Source organism: the organism of the source record quoted next, unplaced genomic scaffold (assembly GCF_019419815.1).
Source record: "Pyrus x bretschneideri cultivar Hongxiangsu unplaced genomic scaffold, Pyrus_bretschneideri_v1 Contig27, whole genome shotgun sequence".
Classification (NCBI taxonomy): Eukaryota; Viridiplantae; Streptophyta; class Magnoliopsida; order Rosales; family Rosaceae; genus Pyrus; species Pyrus x bretschneideri.
Window position 1 is genome coordinate 764,934 of NW_025999579.1, and position 18,502 is coordinate 783,435.

Below are 18,502 nucleotides of genomic sequence, written 5' to 3' on the forward strand. Positions count from 1 at the left end.
CAGTTAAGATGGTTTGAACATGTTAAATGAAAACCTACAAATGCTCCGGTTAAAAAATGTGACTATGTGACAAAGACTTAGAGCACAAGGTGTAGAGGAAGACTTAAGAAGATTTTAAATTATGTAAAGACATGGAGTATTTAGAGCTAATAGAAGAATTAAAGCAAAACCGAGCCCATAACATTCTAGGATTCATACAACCGATCATGCTTATTGAAATAAGATTGTTGTTGTTGTTGATAGTTGAAAACCTTACGTAGAACACCTTTCCATAGAAACTATAAAATCATTGGTCACAAATGGTTCCTGTCCTTGGCAGTATATAAAGCTAAAGCCGCCTACATTTCATCACTCTCCCGTCTATGTAAGCCTGATATGTTACGAAGTGATCAAGGTTCACCGTAAGCAAGCATGTCATGCACATATCTCCCTAGAAAACAATGTCTTTGGGCCTATTAAGTTATTAACAATACACTAGCGCGGACGCCTCCACATCTGCTCCTCGTACTCGGTAGTTTCTTCTTTAGGGCGTTTACAGTTGCACTTCAGACAGACCGCGTTTCTGCCATAATTCAAGAAATCGCATCTGCAGTACACGAAACCATCTTGTAAATATGCAGTTGACGTTGATATCAAATCTAAAACAACACCCCACACACAGGCAAACAAACAAAGAGGAAGAGAGGCTTACGAGGGACAGTCCCAGTCTGCAGGATTTTTCTTGGGCCGTGGGTCTTGACAACGCAAACACTTCCTATTGCTTGCGAAATTCATGAATGCACACCTGAAGAACGTAAGCTACGTGATCAAATATAACTTAGGATAAAAATTAGCGTACTCCGTTTAAATACCTAAGAGTTGCTGAACTATGTTGGTTGTCAGGACAAAAAGAAGACTTACTTTGGGCAAGTCCAGTCTCCTTTCTTCATTTCAACATCTGGACCGACTCTCTTTGGCCCTTCAGCTTTGCACTTTAGGCAGCGTATATTTCTAGAGAAGTTCATGAAACTGCATCTGTAACAAAACGCAACCAGTAAAGATACGTTACACTCGGAACTCCAGAATATGGTGGTAAGCTAGACAAGTATCGTAATTCTGTTAAAAACTGATTACAAGGTAAGCACTCATGCAAGAGAAGTGGCTTACTCGGTGCAGATCCAGTCTCCCTTTTTCATTTCGATTTCGAGATCACCCGCATCAGCTTTTCTTGGGCCATCTTCTTTACATTGTAGGCATCTTAAATTTTTAGCAAAGTTCATAAAATTGCACCTGCAACAAGATAACAACAGTAAATCATGAAAACTAGTACGGTACTAACTGCAAGTGAAAAGAACAACAAATAATTGACTAGAAGATTCAGCAATCAATTCCAGTAACTGAGTTTTATTATATCCATATACGAAGCAAGACAATCAATCCCGAAATAAAGTATACAAGCTCCAGACGTGGATATTTCACGAAATTCCCGAAATAAACTATACGTCACTGATGTAGTGTTACCACCGTCTTACCACTGTAAAGCCACACACACATACTCATGGTGCATTGCTATAGTCATCTGTCACAACAAACAAGACAGGGAAAAAGGCTCCTTACTTGAGGAGATAAATTCCTCTGATCAAGTCGTAAAGTCATACAAGATACCAAATTATAACGATAGAAATGAAAGAGGTATGACACGCACGAGATGATCACGATAACTTGGTGTAACTTACTTGGGACACATCCAATCTCCTCTCTTCATTTCAACATCTTGAGATAGTTCATCGCCAATGAAACTTGGATAAAATTTCTTCTTCTCAATAGTTTTGGCAGCAGGCTTTGGAAGTGATGGGTCAACAGCTGTTTCGCTGAGTTGAAGCAACTCAGAGAGCAGCTTCCTTGCAGATGTTTCTAGAAGCTCTCTACCAGGCGGTTTCTCTCCCTCAGAAAAAACAACGGGATCCAAAGCATAAAACAATAGTATTCGCACTATATCCACTGTACGTGCTGCTGCTTCAGATTCCTTAAGAACCACATAAGCTCTATCGCAGGAACCTCGGAGATTACAACCACCACAAACCTGTAAGCACCATCCAGAACACATAAACAGGTCTCAAGGTTTATAAAGGAATTCCCCATGAAGCATAGAAAAGTGAAAACTGGATAATAAACAAAATCGGGTAAATGAGAGCAATTACATACATCCCCTTCATCTAGTCTCAAATGGAATCTCAATCTTTTTGCTGAATTCACAGCCTTCCGGAAAAGATTGGGACATCCACCCTCCACAACTGCTTGAATATCTTCCATAGACAATGATCTGCACAAAAAAAATCAAAACGAAACAAGGTTAGACGCAATCATGCAAGAAATGTCGAACACATTTTCAGATGCTCATACAAATATTACGGAATGTTCAATAATAACTAGATACAATTCAATCGAAATATGAACTCTTTTCTTATCAGATTCATCTTCCCACTGCAGTACAGGAGCTTTTCAGTTCATCCATATCACATAACCAACTCCCCAACTACCACAACAGCTCCTTGCCGCCTAAGTCTTACAACCCGAAAATGGCAAAACTATGGATTACTTTGCCACCATAAGAAGCAATCATGATTGTTAATTAAGCAGCTAGCTTTAATCCATACATCTCATTGCATAATTTCCTAATCCTTGCTAATTAACAGAAGTAAAAAGATCATATCTTTATGGAATTGCAGTAGCAAACGAAACGTCACCAAAGCTCAAGAATGGCAATAATTCAATGGGACTTCAACCAACACTTATGAATTCCAACATTTTCTCGGCAACCAAACAGAGCAATATCACAAATAAAAAGAACCTTACTTGAAAACATCATAGCGGTCACGAGCAAAGCTGAGAGATGCCTCCTTAACTTCATTTATATCCGTGTAAACATCACTCTCCTTCGGCGGCGTTCCCGTGAAGTACCCCTTGGTCTTCAAGCGGTCGACGAAGGCCACCCACTCGGGCCAGGGGTGGTGCGGCGGCGGAGATTCTGTGCTGGTGGCGGGGACGGTGTCAATACTTTCAATCGCAGCCGAAGAGGAGGCGTACCGGGGGAAGCGCAGAGACTTGGGAGCGGCGAAGGGTTTTAGAGAGAGAAGTGAAGGGGTAGGAGAGAGAGTCCTTGTGGGAGCGTGGAGGAGTGAGGTCCCAAAACGCATGAGTTTTGAAGCAGCTGACATTTTGTTGAGAGAGAGAGAGAATGTGTGTGTTAATGGAGTTTGGAGTGTTTTGAGGGAACAAGATGACGGTAACTGGTAAAGATGAGGGTTTTATCAAAGTGAGGTACTTTGAGGGTTATGGGTTTTAGAGGGACCAAAAAGTGAAAATCGAAAAAGATAGAGGATTTAATTGGAATTGAATAAAGATAGGGGATTTAAGTGAAAATTGAACAAGATGATGGTTACTGGTAAAATATGTGGGTTTTGTCGAAGTAGGATTTGGATCCTCTCCAAGGCAACTGGTCAGATCCTCCTGACCAGTGTTAGTGGACTGTTAAATTTTTATTCAACGGCTACAAACTAGGAGACTCTCTAAAAGTTATAATAATTGTAACCGTTGAATTTTTAAATCTAACGATCCACTACACTGATCAGAAAGATCCCGATCAGTTGCCTTGGAGAGCATCCAAATCAGTCAAAGTGAGGTACTTTGAGGGTGATGGGTTTTATAGGGAGCAAAAAGTGAAAATTGAATGTTAGATTCATATTTAGCACGACACTCTTTGAGTTTGATTTTTGGCGTAATGCTAGTTAGGAGGAAGTTGAAATGTTTTTGTGAGTCTTTTCAACCTCGAGTATATAGACTATCGTGATGAAACCACCAGCTGACCCAGTATTGAATAAAAACATCATTTGTAGAAATCGACTTTCTACTTACAAATAAAAACGAGTATACAGTATTGAATAAAAACATCATTCGTAGAAATCGACTTTCCACTTACAAATAAAAACGAGTATTGTTAATGATAACTTTGGATTGAATTCACTTGCTTTAATCAATACCTATTTCTTATTTCTCATAATCTTAGTTAATCATCAGCTTAAGTTAATGGTTTGAAAACAAAAATGGTCATAGTTAATGGTTTGAAATCAAAATTTGACAAGTTTTTTGCCTTTTTTGTGGGAAAAATGTTTATTTTTATTTTTTTTAGTTTTAGGAAGTAAAAGCAAATAGAATTAATTAAGAACTTAGCGGCATTTTGCGCCAAATTAATAATTGGACTGCAAAATTAATAATTAGGATGATTTATCACAGAAAATAAAAATAATTTAGGATTTTTAGATCCAAACACCCCCCGGTGATTTGGACTCCCAAAACCCCACACCGTTGGATCACAAAACCGACTTAAACCCTTTTTTAACCTCTCCGGAGTAATCTCCCATAGAAAATCGATCGGCTTTCTGCTTTCTACGTCTGCTTTTGCTTTCAGGCGCTCCACCATGAGGAGGGCTTCCACTCTCGCCTCACTCCCCCTCCTCTCCCGATCCCTTTCCACCGCCCACGGCGGCGGCGGCGCCACGTCAGCCCCGGCCACCTACGGTCTTCTCCAGGTTGCTCTGTACGGGACCGCCTCCACCGGTTCTCCGGCTCCTCGTCGATGGCTCGATTCGTTTTCCGGAGGTTCGGGTGGGAAGCTGGCAATCGGCGTCGCCGGAACTCTGGCTTCGGTCGCGGTCGCCACGTCGCTCGCTCCGGAGGTCTATGCCAAAGAGCCGCCTCCGGCTGCGCTTGTTCCCAAGGAAGTTGTGCTTTACCAGTACGAAGCCTGCCCTTTCTGCAACAAAGTTAAAGGTAAAAATCAAATCTTTACTTGTTGAATTGCTTTGGAGATATTGTGTTTCTGTTGCCTTTGAGTTGTTTAAAATTTTCACTGAATTATCGAAAAATGGATGAGCTTTCGTGATAAAATGTTCAATTTTACTATTTTAGGATGGATGAAACATACATTTGAATTTCTCTGCAGTTATAATGGTTACATGAACAAACTTTTACATGTAGTTGACACTCGATTATGAACTTTCGCTAGGAATCGAACTATTTGGACAAATAATGCAATGGGGTTGCTTGTTGCGCGAAACAAGCATTCGATGCTGTGCCACATTTGGGAGTTTTTGAAGTTATTAAAGATCACCTTCATTTTTTCGGGTTTTTTACATTTTTAATTTGTTTTATTGCTCCTATAATAATATCCAAAAAATAGTTATTATCGTGTTGTTTACGAGTTGGGGATACTTTATTCTTGTATCAGCATTCTTGGATTACCACGATATACCCTATAAAGTTGTGGAGGTCAACCCACTTAGTAAGAAAGAGATTAAATGGTCCGATTATCAGAAGGTTCCTATACTGATGGTGGACGGGGAGCAGCTGGTTGATTCATCAGGTACCTGTCCTTGTGACTGTTTTTAGATTGCTTCAGTTTCTTGGTTCGATTTCTAATTAGAATAATGTGATCCACGCGTTGTTGAATATATAGGCACTATAATTACATATCTCAATTAAAATTGAGCACGTGTCTGTTTGCAGCTATAATTGATCAGTTGAATAGCAAAATTGTTCCTGAGAGAGCAGCTGCTTCTTCCTCAGATGACGATGAAGAGAAAAAGTGGCGCCAGTATGTTATCTTTTCCTCAAGCTAGCTTTTTATGTATATATTCATGTTTGGATAAAATGGGAGGAGTGGTAATATACTAAAAGGTTGCCGGTGTGAGCCACTGAACCATGATTTATCTAAGAAATAAAGAAAAGGAGAGAATGCTGCTGAGTGATTCTCACCTCTTAGTAGCTTATTACAAGAATAGAAGAATCTGTGATCTGATGACCACTTTGAATTATGCACGCCTCCAGTCCTTTGGGAAATGAGCTGAAAGTTTATAAGATTTTTATTGTTCTGAAAGTTCATAAAATGGGAAATGAGCTCGGAACTTCGTCTGAAATGGGCATTATCGATAAACCTTGGTTCAGACATCTCTTGTACAAGCCTCTTTACATTTACATGGATTTTGGTCAAGCAAATTAGATTTCATTTTGTATGAACTTGGTGAATGAAATGAAAAACACTCATAAATTGTTGTTATGATTTGAGAAGTTGCGTATCACTCACTCTGTGGAGCTTCAGCTTTGAAGCTGTTGGTGTGGCATACCTTGAGCTTTGGTATCTTTGTATTACTAACTGTTAAATTCATGACCGTGTATTACGTGGTACTAGGTTCATTACTATAAGTTTTGATACTTTTTATTTGGTTGCATAGAATATTAAATTTTGATATCTTTGGTGTGCTTCTTGTTGTGGTATAGGTGGGTTGATAATCACTTGGTGCATATGTTGTCACCAAACATATACCGAAATACATCGGAGGCCCTTGAGTCCTTTGACTATATCACAAGCAATGGTAACTAGATCCCATCTATGCACCCAGATTTTATGGGCCTTCTACGACAATCTTCATTACCTTCTTCAGTTTGTATTGCTAATACTTACTTGTCGGTTTTCTTCTGTTGTTTTGGTGGTTATTTGTATTCTGATCTTAGTTTTGCCGTAACTGCAGGTAATTTTAGCTACACAGAAAAAATTTCAGTGAAGTATGCTGGTGCTGCAGCCATGTACTTTGTGTCAAAGAAACTAAAGAAGAAATATAATATTACTGATGAGCGTGCATCCCTGTATGAAGCAGCAGAAACATGGGTTGATGCTCTTAACGGGCGGGACTTCCTTGGTATGTGTTCTAACTTGTGGCATAGGCAGGTTCTGTCACATAGAGATGGCATGCGGGTTACCTTTTACTTAATAAATGATCAGGAGATGCATTAATTAAGTGACACTAATAGAAATAGATTGATGCATATGCTTATGAGAAAAGAAATAAATTTAGTACTCTCGACTATTAGACGATACTTGAATGTACCCGCACAAAGTTTTGTCGAGGAAGAAATTGAAGTAGTAATCGTCTAGAGACTAAAATCAAGATCAACGATCAGTTGATGAGAACGCTATCGTGAACCCTTTGCCTGAGTGAGTCTTGATAAGTAAGTATTGGTTGTTTACATGTACATGTTTCTTGTGTCAGGGGGCTCTAAACCTAATTTGGCAGACCTTGCTGTTTTTGGGGTGCTAAGACCAATCCGTTATTTGAGGTCGGGTAAAGATATGGTGGAGCATACACGCATCGGTGAATGGTACTCAAGAATGGAGCGTGCCGTGGGAGAGCCTGCAAGGATTAAGGAGTAAATTGGACATCCCGACGAGTTTGTAGCTGGGTTCTATACTTCATTTTTGAGTTTGCCGTATCTGTCACCAAACTTGATCAAATACTAAGAAGAAAGATTTTTCAGGAGACACTCGGAAGTTATAAATCGTTTGAATACAGGCAACGTTTTGCGATTATTCGATTGTTTGAATACAAGCAACGTTTACCATTACAAGGAATAAGAAAACCGGAGTGTCGAATTTTACCCAAGGGGTGTGGATCTTGTGTTAAATTAGTTTCAATCCAATTGATATTACTGAGTACTCTTCTGTATGATTCTTCACCTCAATTATTGGCAGAACAAGCCTTATTTTGCGGTGTTAAATGGTATTGGATTTGATGTGGCTTTTACTCTTATTTTCTCTCGTAAAATAGTAATATCGCTTGTAATGAAAGATAAATACAAGTTGATCTCTTTAGCTGCTCGCTCCTTCCCATAACTCCGCAATTTTCATACTTGTTAACCCCTTTAGCTTGGGATTGGTGGTAGCCCCTTTTTCCCTCCCCTCATCCTAGCCTCTTCCTCTTTCCTCTTTTCAGTGATCTTTACTCCCCATCACCAAATGGTTCTACCTTCCCCTCACCGTCGATGTTCGTCTTTTAATTTTTATTTCATGCGTTATTGGATTTGTTTAAGACGTATGAATTTTTATCCCTCTATTACTATATTGCCTTTAAATTATTATTAATTATTAATTTTTATTTAATTTTATTATCCTGCCTTTGAATTTGTATTTTCTATGAAACTTGGGGAGATGTTATTTGCATCCATACTATTGTGAAACCATTTTTTACGAGAAATGTTAAGAAGACTCTTGGAGACGGAAAATGTGAGGCCGGTGAGGTGAGGCAATAAAGGAGTTAAAAACCCCACTTTGAGAAAGTCTTCTTAGCATTTCTCGTTTTTTATAGCAACTATCAATTATGACCTTTATTGATATTCTGAGGAACTTGGAGGACCTAGCTACAAATAAAAACAAAAAAAGTTGAGAAGTTGGAGGACCTTCGTGATATTTCACTGTATGTGAACAGTAATAACCTCAACCAAAGAGAACCGTCTTTCCGCCTAGGTTACGCTGCGCTGGTCGCTGCTTTATCCTCTCCCTCTCTCTCTCTCTCTCTCCCCTCCTCCTCCTCCTCCTTCTCCTCCTCCTCCTCTCTCTCTCTCTCTCTCTCTCTAAATCCATAACTTGCTGTTTTGGCAATTCCGGAGGGTTCGAACGAAGAATCTCAAAGAAAAACACATTCATGGCGTCTCAGGCCGCCAATCTGTGGGTTCTGCTGGGTTTAGGTTTGGCTGGAATTCTCCTGATGACAAGGAAGCTGAAGAAAACCATCAGAGAAGACTTTGGCGCCTTTGTTGAGCGGCTTCAACTTCTTCCTCCGCCACAGCCTGCTCCTCCCAAGGCTCCGCACCCCCTCACCGGCCTCACCTTCGCTGTCTCCGACGTGTACGCTCTCTCTACCCACTTCCCCTCTGTTTGTTTCCCGAGAAAATAGTTGAAACCCAATATTTGTTAGAGTGGAAAAAGAGAAAGTATGTCTCTTTGGCTGCTGAGAAAAAGGAAAAGCATGGAACTGTGAAAGTTTCAGTCTTTGCCTTTTGGTTAGCTTTATTGAACCTGATTGAAGTTATGGTTAGTATTGATAGTTGAAAGGATTAGTTGAATTGGGTTGGAACCCGGATGGGGAAAAGGCCTGAAATTCATGACTTATTTTTCTTTCTGTAAAAATCTCTGACTTCTGTTCTGCCTGTTGCTTTTCTTGATCTTACTGATTCGAAAGTAGCTTGTTGAACTTGAACTGTGTTATAGGTTCGTTTTACGTTTTCGATAGGTTTGCTGTGTTTAGTGATTGAGAGGGAGTGATTACTATACTAAAAAAAAGCAGAACATCTATGGAACCCAGGATGGCAGTTACGGCTGAATTCGAATGTGACATTGAAAGAATAAATGAACATCTTTTCTGTACATTGAGTCGATATGTGTAGATGCGGAGACACACGAATGCACTTTTTCTTTGCTTTGCAGTCATAGGTTTTTTTAGACTATTTAGTTGTGTTAAAAATGAAGAACTTTGTAACATGGTTGCAGATTTGAAATTGAGGGACAAGTAACTGGTTTTGGTCATCCTGATTGGGGAAGAACACATGATGCAGCTTCCCGGACGTCGCCTGTGGTTTCCACTCTTGTCGAAGGAGGTGCCACATGCACTGGGATAACTGTTGTGGATGAATTGGCATATAGGTATGTATAGCTATGAACATACACTTTGACTGGGCCCTTGACGGGCTGAAGGTGCTATTCCTAATGTGATTGTGAGGATCTTCTATCAAATTGAAATAAGAAAATAGTTTTGAGGATCAACACCAACTAATGACATCTATATTTTCCTTTCAACTTCTCCAACTCTAGCTTTAGTCTCGGTTACATAATTCCAATTCTTATCGGCGTGTTTATTTTCAGTATTACTGGAGAAAATAAGCATTACGGTACCCCCACCAATCCAGCAGCATCTTCAAGAAAACCAGGTGGATCCTCTAGTGGAGCTGCTGTGGCTGTAGCCGCTGATCTTGTTGACTTTTCACTGGGTAAGCTTCTTTTTCTTATCCTTTCTGAAATCGTTCTTCATCTTCTTTACATTTCCCCTTGAGTTTTGTAACTTTTATTGTTAGTCTTTGACCATGGGAAATGCATATTTGAAGGAATTGGTTTCCTTTCCTTTGCCTATCTTGTGATTCTTATCTGAAAAAACTCTTATTTGGATACTCAGCATGTTCTTAATCTTACTGTATCTCAAAAATGCCCCTCTTTTCAATTTCAACAGTGCAGCATGTATGATAATGTAATATTTACTTAATGGTAACATCACGGTGCAGGTCTTGATACTGTTGGTGGTGTTAGAGTACCTGCTGGGTCTTGTGGCATCATTGGATTCCGAGCTTCACATGGCTCTGTTTCTCATGCTGGATTTATACCTGTTTCTACAAGTCTGGATACTGTTGGTATGTATTGATGCAATTCTGTATGCTGCCAGGCTGCTGCAATATATGTTAATGTGCAACTATCCATGCCTGAAAACTTGTAACTTTTGTCTATTAATTTTTTGCTAGTATGGAGATATTATTTAACTTGTAAGATCACATTTGCAGGATGGTTTGCTAGGGATCCTAATGTCCTGCGTCGTGTTGGACACGTGCTGCTGCAACTTCCTTATGCAGTTTCACGCAGTCCAAGACAAATTGTAATAGCTGATGATTGCTTTCAAGAAGTAAAGATTCCTGTTGATAGGATTGTTCAAGTGGTTATCAAATCCACTGAGAAGCTTTTTGGAAGTATGTTTTTTTTCCCTTTGATTTATAGATCCATTATATGCTCCTTTCCGTGGTGGACTGCTGTTTTGAAAGTTTTCTGATTGAGTTATCGATAAACTGGTTCAGAACAAGTGTTGAAACATGAAAATATTGGGGACTACTGCAATTCAAAAGTTCCAAGCTTGAAAAAGTTTAATGGCCAGAAGACAAATGGTGAAGTAAAGACTTCATCCCTCAAATTGCTTGCCAATGTTGTGCAGTTTCTTCAAAGGTGAGGTTATTTAGTCAGTAGTCAATCTTCTGTATATGTCATAATTTTGAGACTGAGGTTACTGTGCTTATATTTTTTCCTTCTATTCCAATATCTTTGGTGTATTCTTATGGTTGAATAGGAAGGGGGAAACTGAAACTCTTTAAGTGTGGGGAAGTGTGTGCAAGATGATAAAAATTTAATAGTAATTTCTAACCTGAGAAAAGTACTTGGCAAAATATGAGGTTCATAAGAAGGCAGTTTTTCACTTTGTTCATTTCGTTTGTCTTTTGATTTTGAAAATTTACCTTGATCATATAGTAATTGAGGTTTATTGTGTTCCGTATTGTAGGCATGAGTTCAGACATAATCATGGGGAGTGGATTGATTCGGTAAAGCCTGTTTTGGAGTCTGCAACTTCAGCGCAAATATGTGGGCCACTGGAGGCATCCGATGAGGAGATTGAGATATGCAAATCAATTAGGAATGAATTACAGGCAGCTGTCAGCTCTCTATTGAAGGTAGCCATTTTTAATTATTAACTTAAAACTAATTTTCTCGCAGCCAAACATATCTATACATTACACACATACATGCACACTTCCAAGCACACATACGTACAGATTGTCTTATTAATTACGAAGCCAAATTAGCTTGACTGGATGGCTGACTGGATTGTCAAGTGCTCTTAATTTATGTCTGATTTAACCATAGTGGTTGTTTTCAATGTGCCACTGTAGTCTTTTAAGGCTACTTTGTTCCCCAAGATTAACATGCCTGAATTCCATTTCTTTACTACAGTTTAAGGACACCGTATAATTAAAACATGCTGCTCTTTTTCCTAATACTTTAATGTTTTTATCGAGGTTTATTAGATTGATTATGCTTTTCTCTTTTATTTGCTTATGTAGGATGATGGAATTTTGGTTATCCCAACTATAGCAGACCCCCCTGCAAAACTTGGGGGGAAGGAGATGCTCTCTGAGGACTTCCGGAATCGTACTTTTGGTCTCTTAAGTATTGCAAGCCTGTCCGGCTGTTGTCAGGTGAAAATCCATCAATCTCTCTCTCCAATCTTTAATATTTTCGTGTATCATTATGTATTCATTGCATAGTGATAAGTTTGTACTGAATCTACTGATTTTAATTTCTCCTAATCACCTATACTTTTTGGATGTCTACTCTTCAGGTCACAGCACCTCTGGGATTTTATGACAAGTGCCCTGTTTCAGTTTCTTTCATAGCCAGGCATGGGGGTGATCGCTTTTTACTGGATGCACTGCACACTATGTATACATCTTTACAGGAGCAGGCCGATATTGCTTCAAAATCCAGATCATCCAAAAATGCTCTCACCAAGGAACAATCTGCTGAAATTGCCAAGGAAAAGGTAGGTCATTGCTATCGTGATTATCGTCCATTTTGCTTTCAAGTTGTTGCTGTCTTTGTTGATTTTCTTTGTAACATAGAACATCATGATATCAATTTTCTATTGGTTTTGCTTAACATCGTGAATTATGAATTGACACGAACAATGGTTCTACCAAGTCATATTTGAATAATGGCTATTCATGTTTCTTTTCGAATTGCATTTGCATATTCTAAAGCCTCTTCTGTTATCTTTACAAAATAATTAGGGAAATCAAGCATACAAAGATAAAGAGTGGCAGAAGGCTATTGGCTTTTATTCAGAAGCTATCAAACTTAGTGGCAACAATGCAACGTATTACAGTAACAGGGCTCAAGCATATCTTGAAGTTGGAAGGTAATGCTATCTGTTGGGACATTTATTATCTAAATTGATTTCTTGGAGTAGGTTTCTGATTTACTTCTTCCGTCCAGTTTCATTCAAGCGGAGGCAGATTGTACAAAAGCCATCAACCTTGACAAAAAGGTAACTTCTCTCCAAAAGTAATAATTACTGGATATTCACAATTATTGGGTAGATGCTATGGACCATGGGCTCATTGTGTTCCATTTATTAATCGTTGTTATATGACGTTATGTGATTAAAAATTTCTAGTTTTTTTCGTCGGTTGTAGAGAGAATGGAGTAATATAGTTTGGTCATGTGAAGTTCTTGCTTATCTTTTTTTCCTTGATATTGTTCTTTCATATTCTTCAAGTGCGGATTATTGAGTACATTTTTATAACCATTGTACAATGACATTGTTGCCTACTTATGTTTCTTCAGAATGTGAAAGCTTATTTCCGAAGAGGCACTGCAAGGGAGATGCTTGGTTACTATAAGGATGCGATTGAAGGTCAGATTTGGTTGTTTATTTTTATTTTTTTATACTTCCTTCTGAGAGACCGACAGTATTACCCTCATCATCTACCCCTAAGCTAAAAACCAAGGGTAAAAGTTTAAGGAGAATAGTGTTTACCGGGTGCAAACTAGATATATTTCAGATTGGAGTTGCAGATATACATTGTTTTGGTATTCTGTTTCATAGCTCAGAACACGAGTGTGTTTGTTTCCAATCTCCTAAAGTAACTTCGGTTCGATGGTGCTTCATTCTGCAGACTTTAGACACGCACTTGTTCTTGAGCCAACCAACAAACGAGCGGCCGCTGCTGCTGAAAGATTGAGGAAGGTATTCCTGTAGCTTATTGAAGTTCGCTTGTCCGTGAAAACCCCCTTTAAACTAGACAGTCAACAATTGCCATGTGTCTATGCCAATCGAATGAGAAGCGGGATGGAAGAGACTCCAGAGAAGTTGAGAATCTTTACTCTTACGATCACGGTGTTTATTTTGGGGGCCTGGATAAATGTTTGGTCAGATCAGTTTTTAGGAACCTTAGATTATTATTATTGTCGCCAAAATTTGTACCTAACAGTCCAATTTTGTTGCTTCGATACGTTACATTCGGTTGTAATTCTAGCTTTTAGGTGAGGTTTGAAGCTGATCATGAGCACAGCCATTACGATATTCATCTCTGCCTTCACATTGCAATTTATTGCATTCGTTCTTAACTTGTATTTTGGTTGGTTTCTCTGGAAGCAAATAATGTCGCTTGATATGCTCGACTCGTTCTTTGCCTTAATCAAACAACGAGTCGAGCATATCGTAAACTGTGAAGATCCTGCTCTTCTTCTGTATACTCTGGGAGTGAAGCTATCGTAAACTATGCCTCGTTGCAGATAGTGAAAAATCGACGTGAGCAGCTCTTAGTTTAGAGAGAGAAAGGGAGGGAGGGAGAGAGAGAGAAACAACGATCGTAATTATCAGTGTCCACCATGTCCATAAAACCTTACCTTGGGAGTGAGCATGAGATACCAATACCATTTCGGGTGCAAGATTTGATCATTGCCACAACCTGACCAACCAAAAACCACAGAAAATTCACATAAATTTTCAAACATTGTATTAGTTTTTTGGGTTTTTGACCAAAATAAGATTGTCACTTTGATTTCTCACAATGAAAATAGATAGAAGAGATCCCTGAATATGTTCATTTTGGCTCCGTCGTTGACGGTTAAACTCAAATTATATATATTGAGATGTATCAATCTTTCATCCAACTATATTATAGCATGTGAAACGATTATATTACGTGACGGTATTTTCAGTACCTGCAAAATTTTAAAGATGAGAGACCGAGACCAGTAAGCCGCCACACCACGAGGGTCGACGATGACCACGGCGACCGACCAAACAAGCGTCATTTACGGCCTTCACATCCTTGCCAGTCAACCTCCACAATTTACCCATAATTAAATCCCATCCATTGACCCATAAACTGACAACCGGATCTCCCGGTCACCTTCCCATCTCCTCCCCTTGAGTCCCAAAAATTTACCTCGTTTCAATTTACATTTACCCATCTTCTTCCTTCCCTCACAAAAAAACAGACGAAAAGGAATATTCAACCCAATTTCTCAGAAGCAAGAAAACAAAACAAAAATCAAGAAAACGATTATTCCATCTCATAGTACCAACTTGGTAGGGCCCTATTCCCATTTTTTCCTACATTTTTCATTATTTTTGTTCTTATTCGTTGTCGGATCACATCAGTTATTTATTAACACATTGTCATTTCATTTTCGATTAGAGTTTCTTTCTTTGTATTTTGTTTCATTTGTAGTGGCCCTAATTATGAACGGATACAGACATCCGTTCTTTCATACGTTTGTATGTCATAGACATGTGTTGATAAATAGTTTTAATAAGGGAACTTTAATAAAAAACTTCCAGTATTGTTTATTTTAACGAAAAATCATATTTTTACATTAAAAAGTCAATCATGTCATTTTTATTTGTTTTCCTTTTAATAAACGTTGCACTACAATGTCGATGTGCTTCCGTTCATGTTATTTGCACTTGGTCAATTTTGTTTTAATTTTAATTTTAATTTTTAAAGTAATTGTTTTAATTACTTTTTTATGGGGTTGGTAGGTGATAACGAATAAAACGAGGATTGTTGGTGGCTTAGTATAAAAGAGGGAGGGAGATCATAACACATGTAGATGGACTCACCAAAGAAACCGGCGAAAGGCGGTAGCAAGTCACTCATGGAGAATCTGCTCGGTCTTCTCCGCATCCACGTCAAGCGCGGTGTTAATCTCGCCGTCCGCGACGTCCGTAGCAGCGATCCCTACGTCGTCATCAAGATGGGTAAACAGGTATTTCCCCCCTCCCCTTCCTCCTCCTCCTCCTCCTCCATTTCTTCAACTTTGAGTTTACTGTTTTGCTCTGTTTTTTAATCTTATTTTTTATGAATTTCTCTGATAAATTCTTATCAATTTTGTTAATTTCTTTCACGGGGTGTTTCAATTTTGCATCATCAAAATACCCTTCTTAAAAAGTCCTTTTTTTCGTTTGTAATTTTTGCAATTGGCTTGTAATCCAGGTTTTTCATTTGTGTGATGAAATTCATCAATTTTGATTGAGAATTTCATAGCTTTGTAATAATCTCAATCTGGTCTGATTTGTGCTTTTGCTGCAGCTTCACAAATGCTTTGCTTTTGTTGAATTAGAATTATGTTCCTTTTATCTATTTATGTGTAAGGATTAAACCTTTTTTTGATGCAGAAACTGAAGACTCGTGTAATTAAAAAGGATGTTAACCCAGAGTGGAATGAAGATCTTACTCTGTCTGTTACAGACCCCAGTATACCTATCAAGCTGGTAAGCTGTAGAAGCACTTTTTGCTTTTTCCGTCAACTGTTGTGATAAGCATTTTAAATTTATGACAGATAGAACATTGATGCCAACGGCTATCATCTTTAGGAGAGAGACTTCCATACACGTGTTAGATGTCACGGCAGCGGTATCCTGAGTCTATCAGGCACTGCCATGTATTTTAACTTTCTTACGTGACAATCCATGATTAGCTTCAGATACCACTTCTACTTCATAGGTTAATGTTTGATTCTCCTATTTTCCATTCATTCCTGCCTAGATGAATTTTCATTTTATTTTTCGACTTTTAGTGGATTTTAGTGCTTTCCAAAACCAAAAGATATGTGAGTTGGTTGATGGTGTTTGTTTGTGTGCGGGTGTAGACTGTGTTTGACCATGACACATTCAGCAAGGATGACAAAATGGGAGATGCAGAATTCGGCATATCGCCTTATTTAGAGGCGTTGAAAATGAACTTGGAAGGCGTCCCAAGCGGCACTACGGTATCGAGAATACAACCAGATAGGGCAAACTGCCTGGCTGAAGAGAGCTGCATCCAATGGAAGGATGGGAAGGTGGTGCAAGACATGTGCCTCAGATTGAGAAATGTCGAATGCGGCGAGGTCGAAATCCAGTTGCAATGGATTGACCTTCCTGGTTCCAAGGGATTATGAGTGCCTCAATTTCTATGCTTAATTCGCGTTCCTGCATAATATATGGCCTGGTTGTTGTGGTTGTAAGATTCTAAACAGAACGGTTTTTTCATAAGCTGTGATGGTTTGTTGATAGGCTAAATTTCCATGGTGCTCCGGAGTATAGAATACTCCGAAAAATCCCGTTATATGTATATAACAAACACACATTGTATGTACTTAAATTAGGGTTGAACAATTTTTAACTTTCATCTCTATCTTGCTGGGTATGATAGCAAATTGCAAGCTCTTCATGTCTTAGAATATTGCTTTGTATAATTTATGTACCCATTAATTTGCAGGAAAAATTATATGCAATGCATTATAAAAAGCGTGCCTTGTACATTTACATATGTACCAATGCTTTATCAGTTAATTCCTTCTTGATCATTTCTGCCCAGAAAATGTCATGGGCCCATGGCAATAGCTAGCAATTGTTGTGAACCTCTGTTTAGGGTAATAGTATGAATGGTCATCAACTCCCGAGAAAGGGTAGAAGAGTACGTTTACATGACATACAACGATTACATATGTAAGATCATTACACTTCAACCGATCTACTATTTCAATTTTTTTTTTTATACGATTGGTATTCGGGTGTCGGGGATTTGGTTTAAGCTATATAATTGATCAGTCATACTCAACTTTTTTCTTTTGTATACAATTGGTATTGAGGTGTCGGGGATTTGGTCTAAGCTATATAATTGATTAGTCATATTCAGCCTTTTTTTTTATATATATACAATTGATATTGGGGTGTCGGGGATTTGGTCTAAGCTATATAATTGATCAGTCATATTCAACTTTTTTTATTTTTATACAATTGATATTGGGGTGTCTGAGATTTGGTCTAAGCTATATAATTGATCAGTTATAATTATCAAACACGTTATTTATGTGAGTTGAATCATAACCCTTATAAAAAGAAAAGAACCTAAATTAAAATACTTAATAGCATGGTGACATGTTTATACAAAACTTCTATCCTGAACACACACTAGAGCCATATAGTCAAGTGAAATCCAATTAATCCACAAAGTAATTAGATGTATGCCATCATTATTTTGGTGAATATAAAATCATAATGCTAGAGGAGTCATTACTGTAGGGCATAGATGGGGAGTCATAAACGTCTATAACATAAAATTGATATTTGATAAATGAAATCTTTGCATGGACTTATATAGCTAGAGTTAGACTAGTCTCTTCTTGTTGTTCGTTCATTGATTTTGAGTAAAATTTTAGCTTTCTTCAATAAAAGATGTCAAGCAAAAAAGAATAGGTCTACCGTAAGCCCAAACTTGATCTTGAAGTCCAACCCAATGCTTTGATGGGCTGGCTTCAAATACTTCTCTTTCCCTTCAGGCCCCTGCCTGAAGTACATCCCCTTTGCCTAGCTATATACAGGTGAGTGTATATATATAGACGACTCCGTAAGTACCAACAGGATCCGCTCCGGATTCTTTTGACGAGGATTTTGGGGATTCGAGAATCGTGTCTGTTTATCATATATTATGCGTTCATTTTTTTATCACTGTTTATGTTTATTTTTAAGTAAAAATATTTAAAATGATTTATGATTACAAGATGATGTACGATAACAAACACAATTCACATATTTTCAGGATCCTTACAAAGAGGATCGGGTAAGTATCTAAACTCCTGTAAGTAACTGTGTTTGCAATTGCAGGGTGAACAGAATCTGAATAAAGTAGATCCACACTTGGATCCTCAACAGACGACGCCCCAGCCTCCCAGGAAAATAAGTATGTCATATATTCGTCCTCCTTACTTGATGAAGCAATCAGAGAGATTCAGAATAAGCCAATACCTAGCGCTAGCTAGCTGTCTCCATCT

General features: G+C 38.4%; 4 protein-coding genes across 4 annotated transcripts; 3 read left to right on the forward strand and 1 right to left on the reverse strand.

The window, feature by feature from the left end:
- Positions 1-191: 191 nt before the first annotated feature.
- On the reverse strand, positions 192-3,197 carry LOC103950666 (zinc finger protein VAR3, chloroplastic). The gene is made up of 7 exons (XM_048587882.1): positions 2,836-3,197; positions 2,185-2,302; positions 1,716-2,062; positions 1,147-1,269; positions 901-1,014; positions 692-784; positions 192-586 (listed from the first exon to the last, which is right to left on the reverse strand). Exons 1-7 carry the CDS (start codon positions 3,195-3,197, stop codon positions 475-477), a joined length of 1,269 nt encoding a protein of 422 aa, XP_048443839.1. The 3' UTR covers positions 192-474.
- A 1,108-nt stretch (positions 3,198-4,305) lies between these two features.
- On the forward strand, positions 4,306-7,622 carry LOC103950571 (prostaglandin E synthase 2-like). Its single transcript, XM_009361801.3, has 6 exons — positions 4,306-4,809; positions 5,267-5,401; positions 5,545-5,632; positions 6,316-6,410; positions 6,567-6,734; positions 7,086-7,622. Exons 1-6 carry the CDS (start codon positions 4,458-4,460, stop codon positions 7,244-7,246), a joined length of 999 nt encoding a protein of 332 aa, XP_009360076.2. The 5' UTR covers positions 4,306-4,457; the 3' UTR covers positions 7,247-7,622.
- A 707-nt stretch (positions 7,623-8,329) lies between these two features.
- LOC108867494 (translocon at the outer membrane of chloroplasts 64) lies at positions 8,330-13,810 on the forward strand. The gene is made up of 13 exons (XM_018648277.2): positions 8,330-8,716; positions 9,359-9,511; positions 9,731-9,855; positions 10,144-10,269; positions 10,417-10,599; positions 10,705-10,849; positions 11,181-11,349; positions 11,740-11,874; positions 12,018-12,218; positions 12,466-12,593; positions 12,671-12,722; positions 13,022-13,091; positions 13,354-13,810. Exons 1-13 carry the CDS (start codon positions 8,514-8,516, stop codon positions 13,434-13,436), a joined length of 1,773 nt encoding a protein of 590 aa, XP_018503793.2. The 5' UTR covers positions 8,330-8,513; the 3' UTR covers positions 13,437-13,810.
- Positions 13,811-15,269: 1,459 nt separating this feature from the next.
- On the forward strand, positions 15,270-16,863 carry LOC103950572 (protein C2-DOMAIN ABA-RELATED 4-like). The gene is made up of 3 exons (XM_009361802.3): positions 15,270-15,454; positions 15,864-15,959; positions 16,337-16,863. The coding sequence occupies exons 1-3, from the start codon at positions 15,299-15,301 to the stop codon at positions 16,625-16,627; spliced, it is 543 nt and encodes a 180-aa protein (XP_009360077.2). The 5' UTR covers positions 15,270-15,298; the 3' UTR covers positions 16,628-16,863.
- The last annotated feature ends 1,639 nt before the right edge of the window (positions 16,864-18,502 follow it).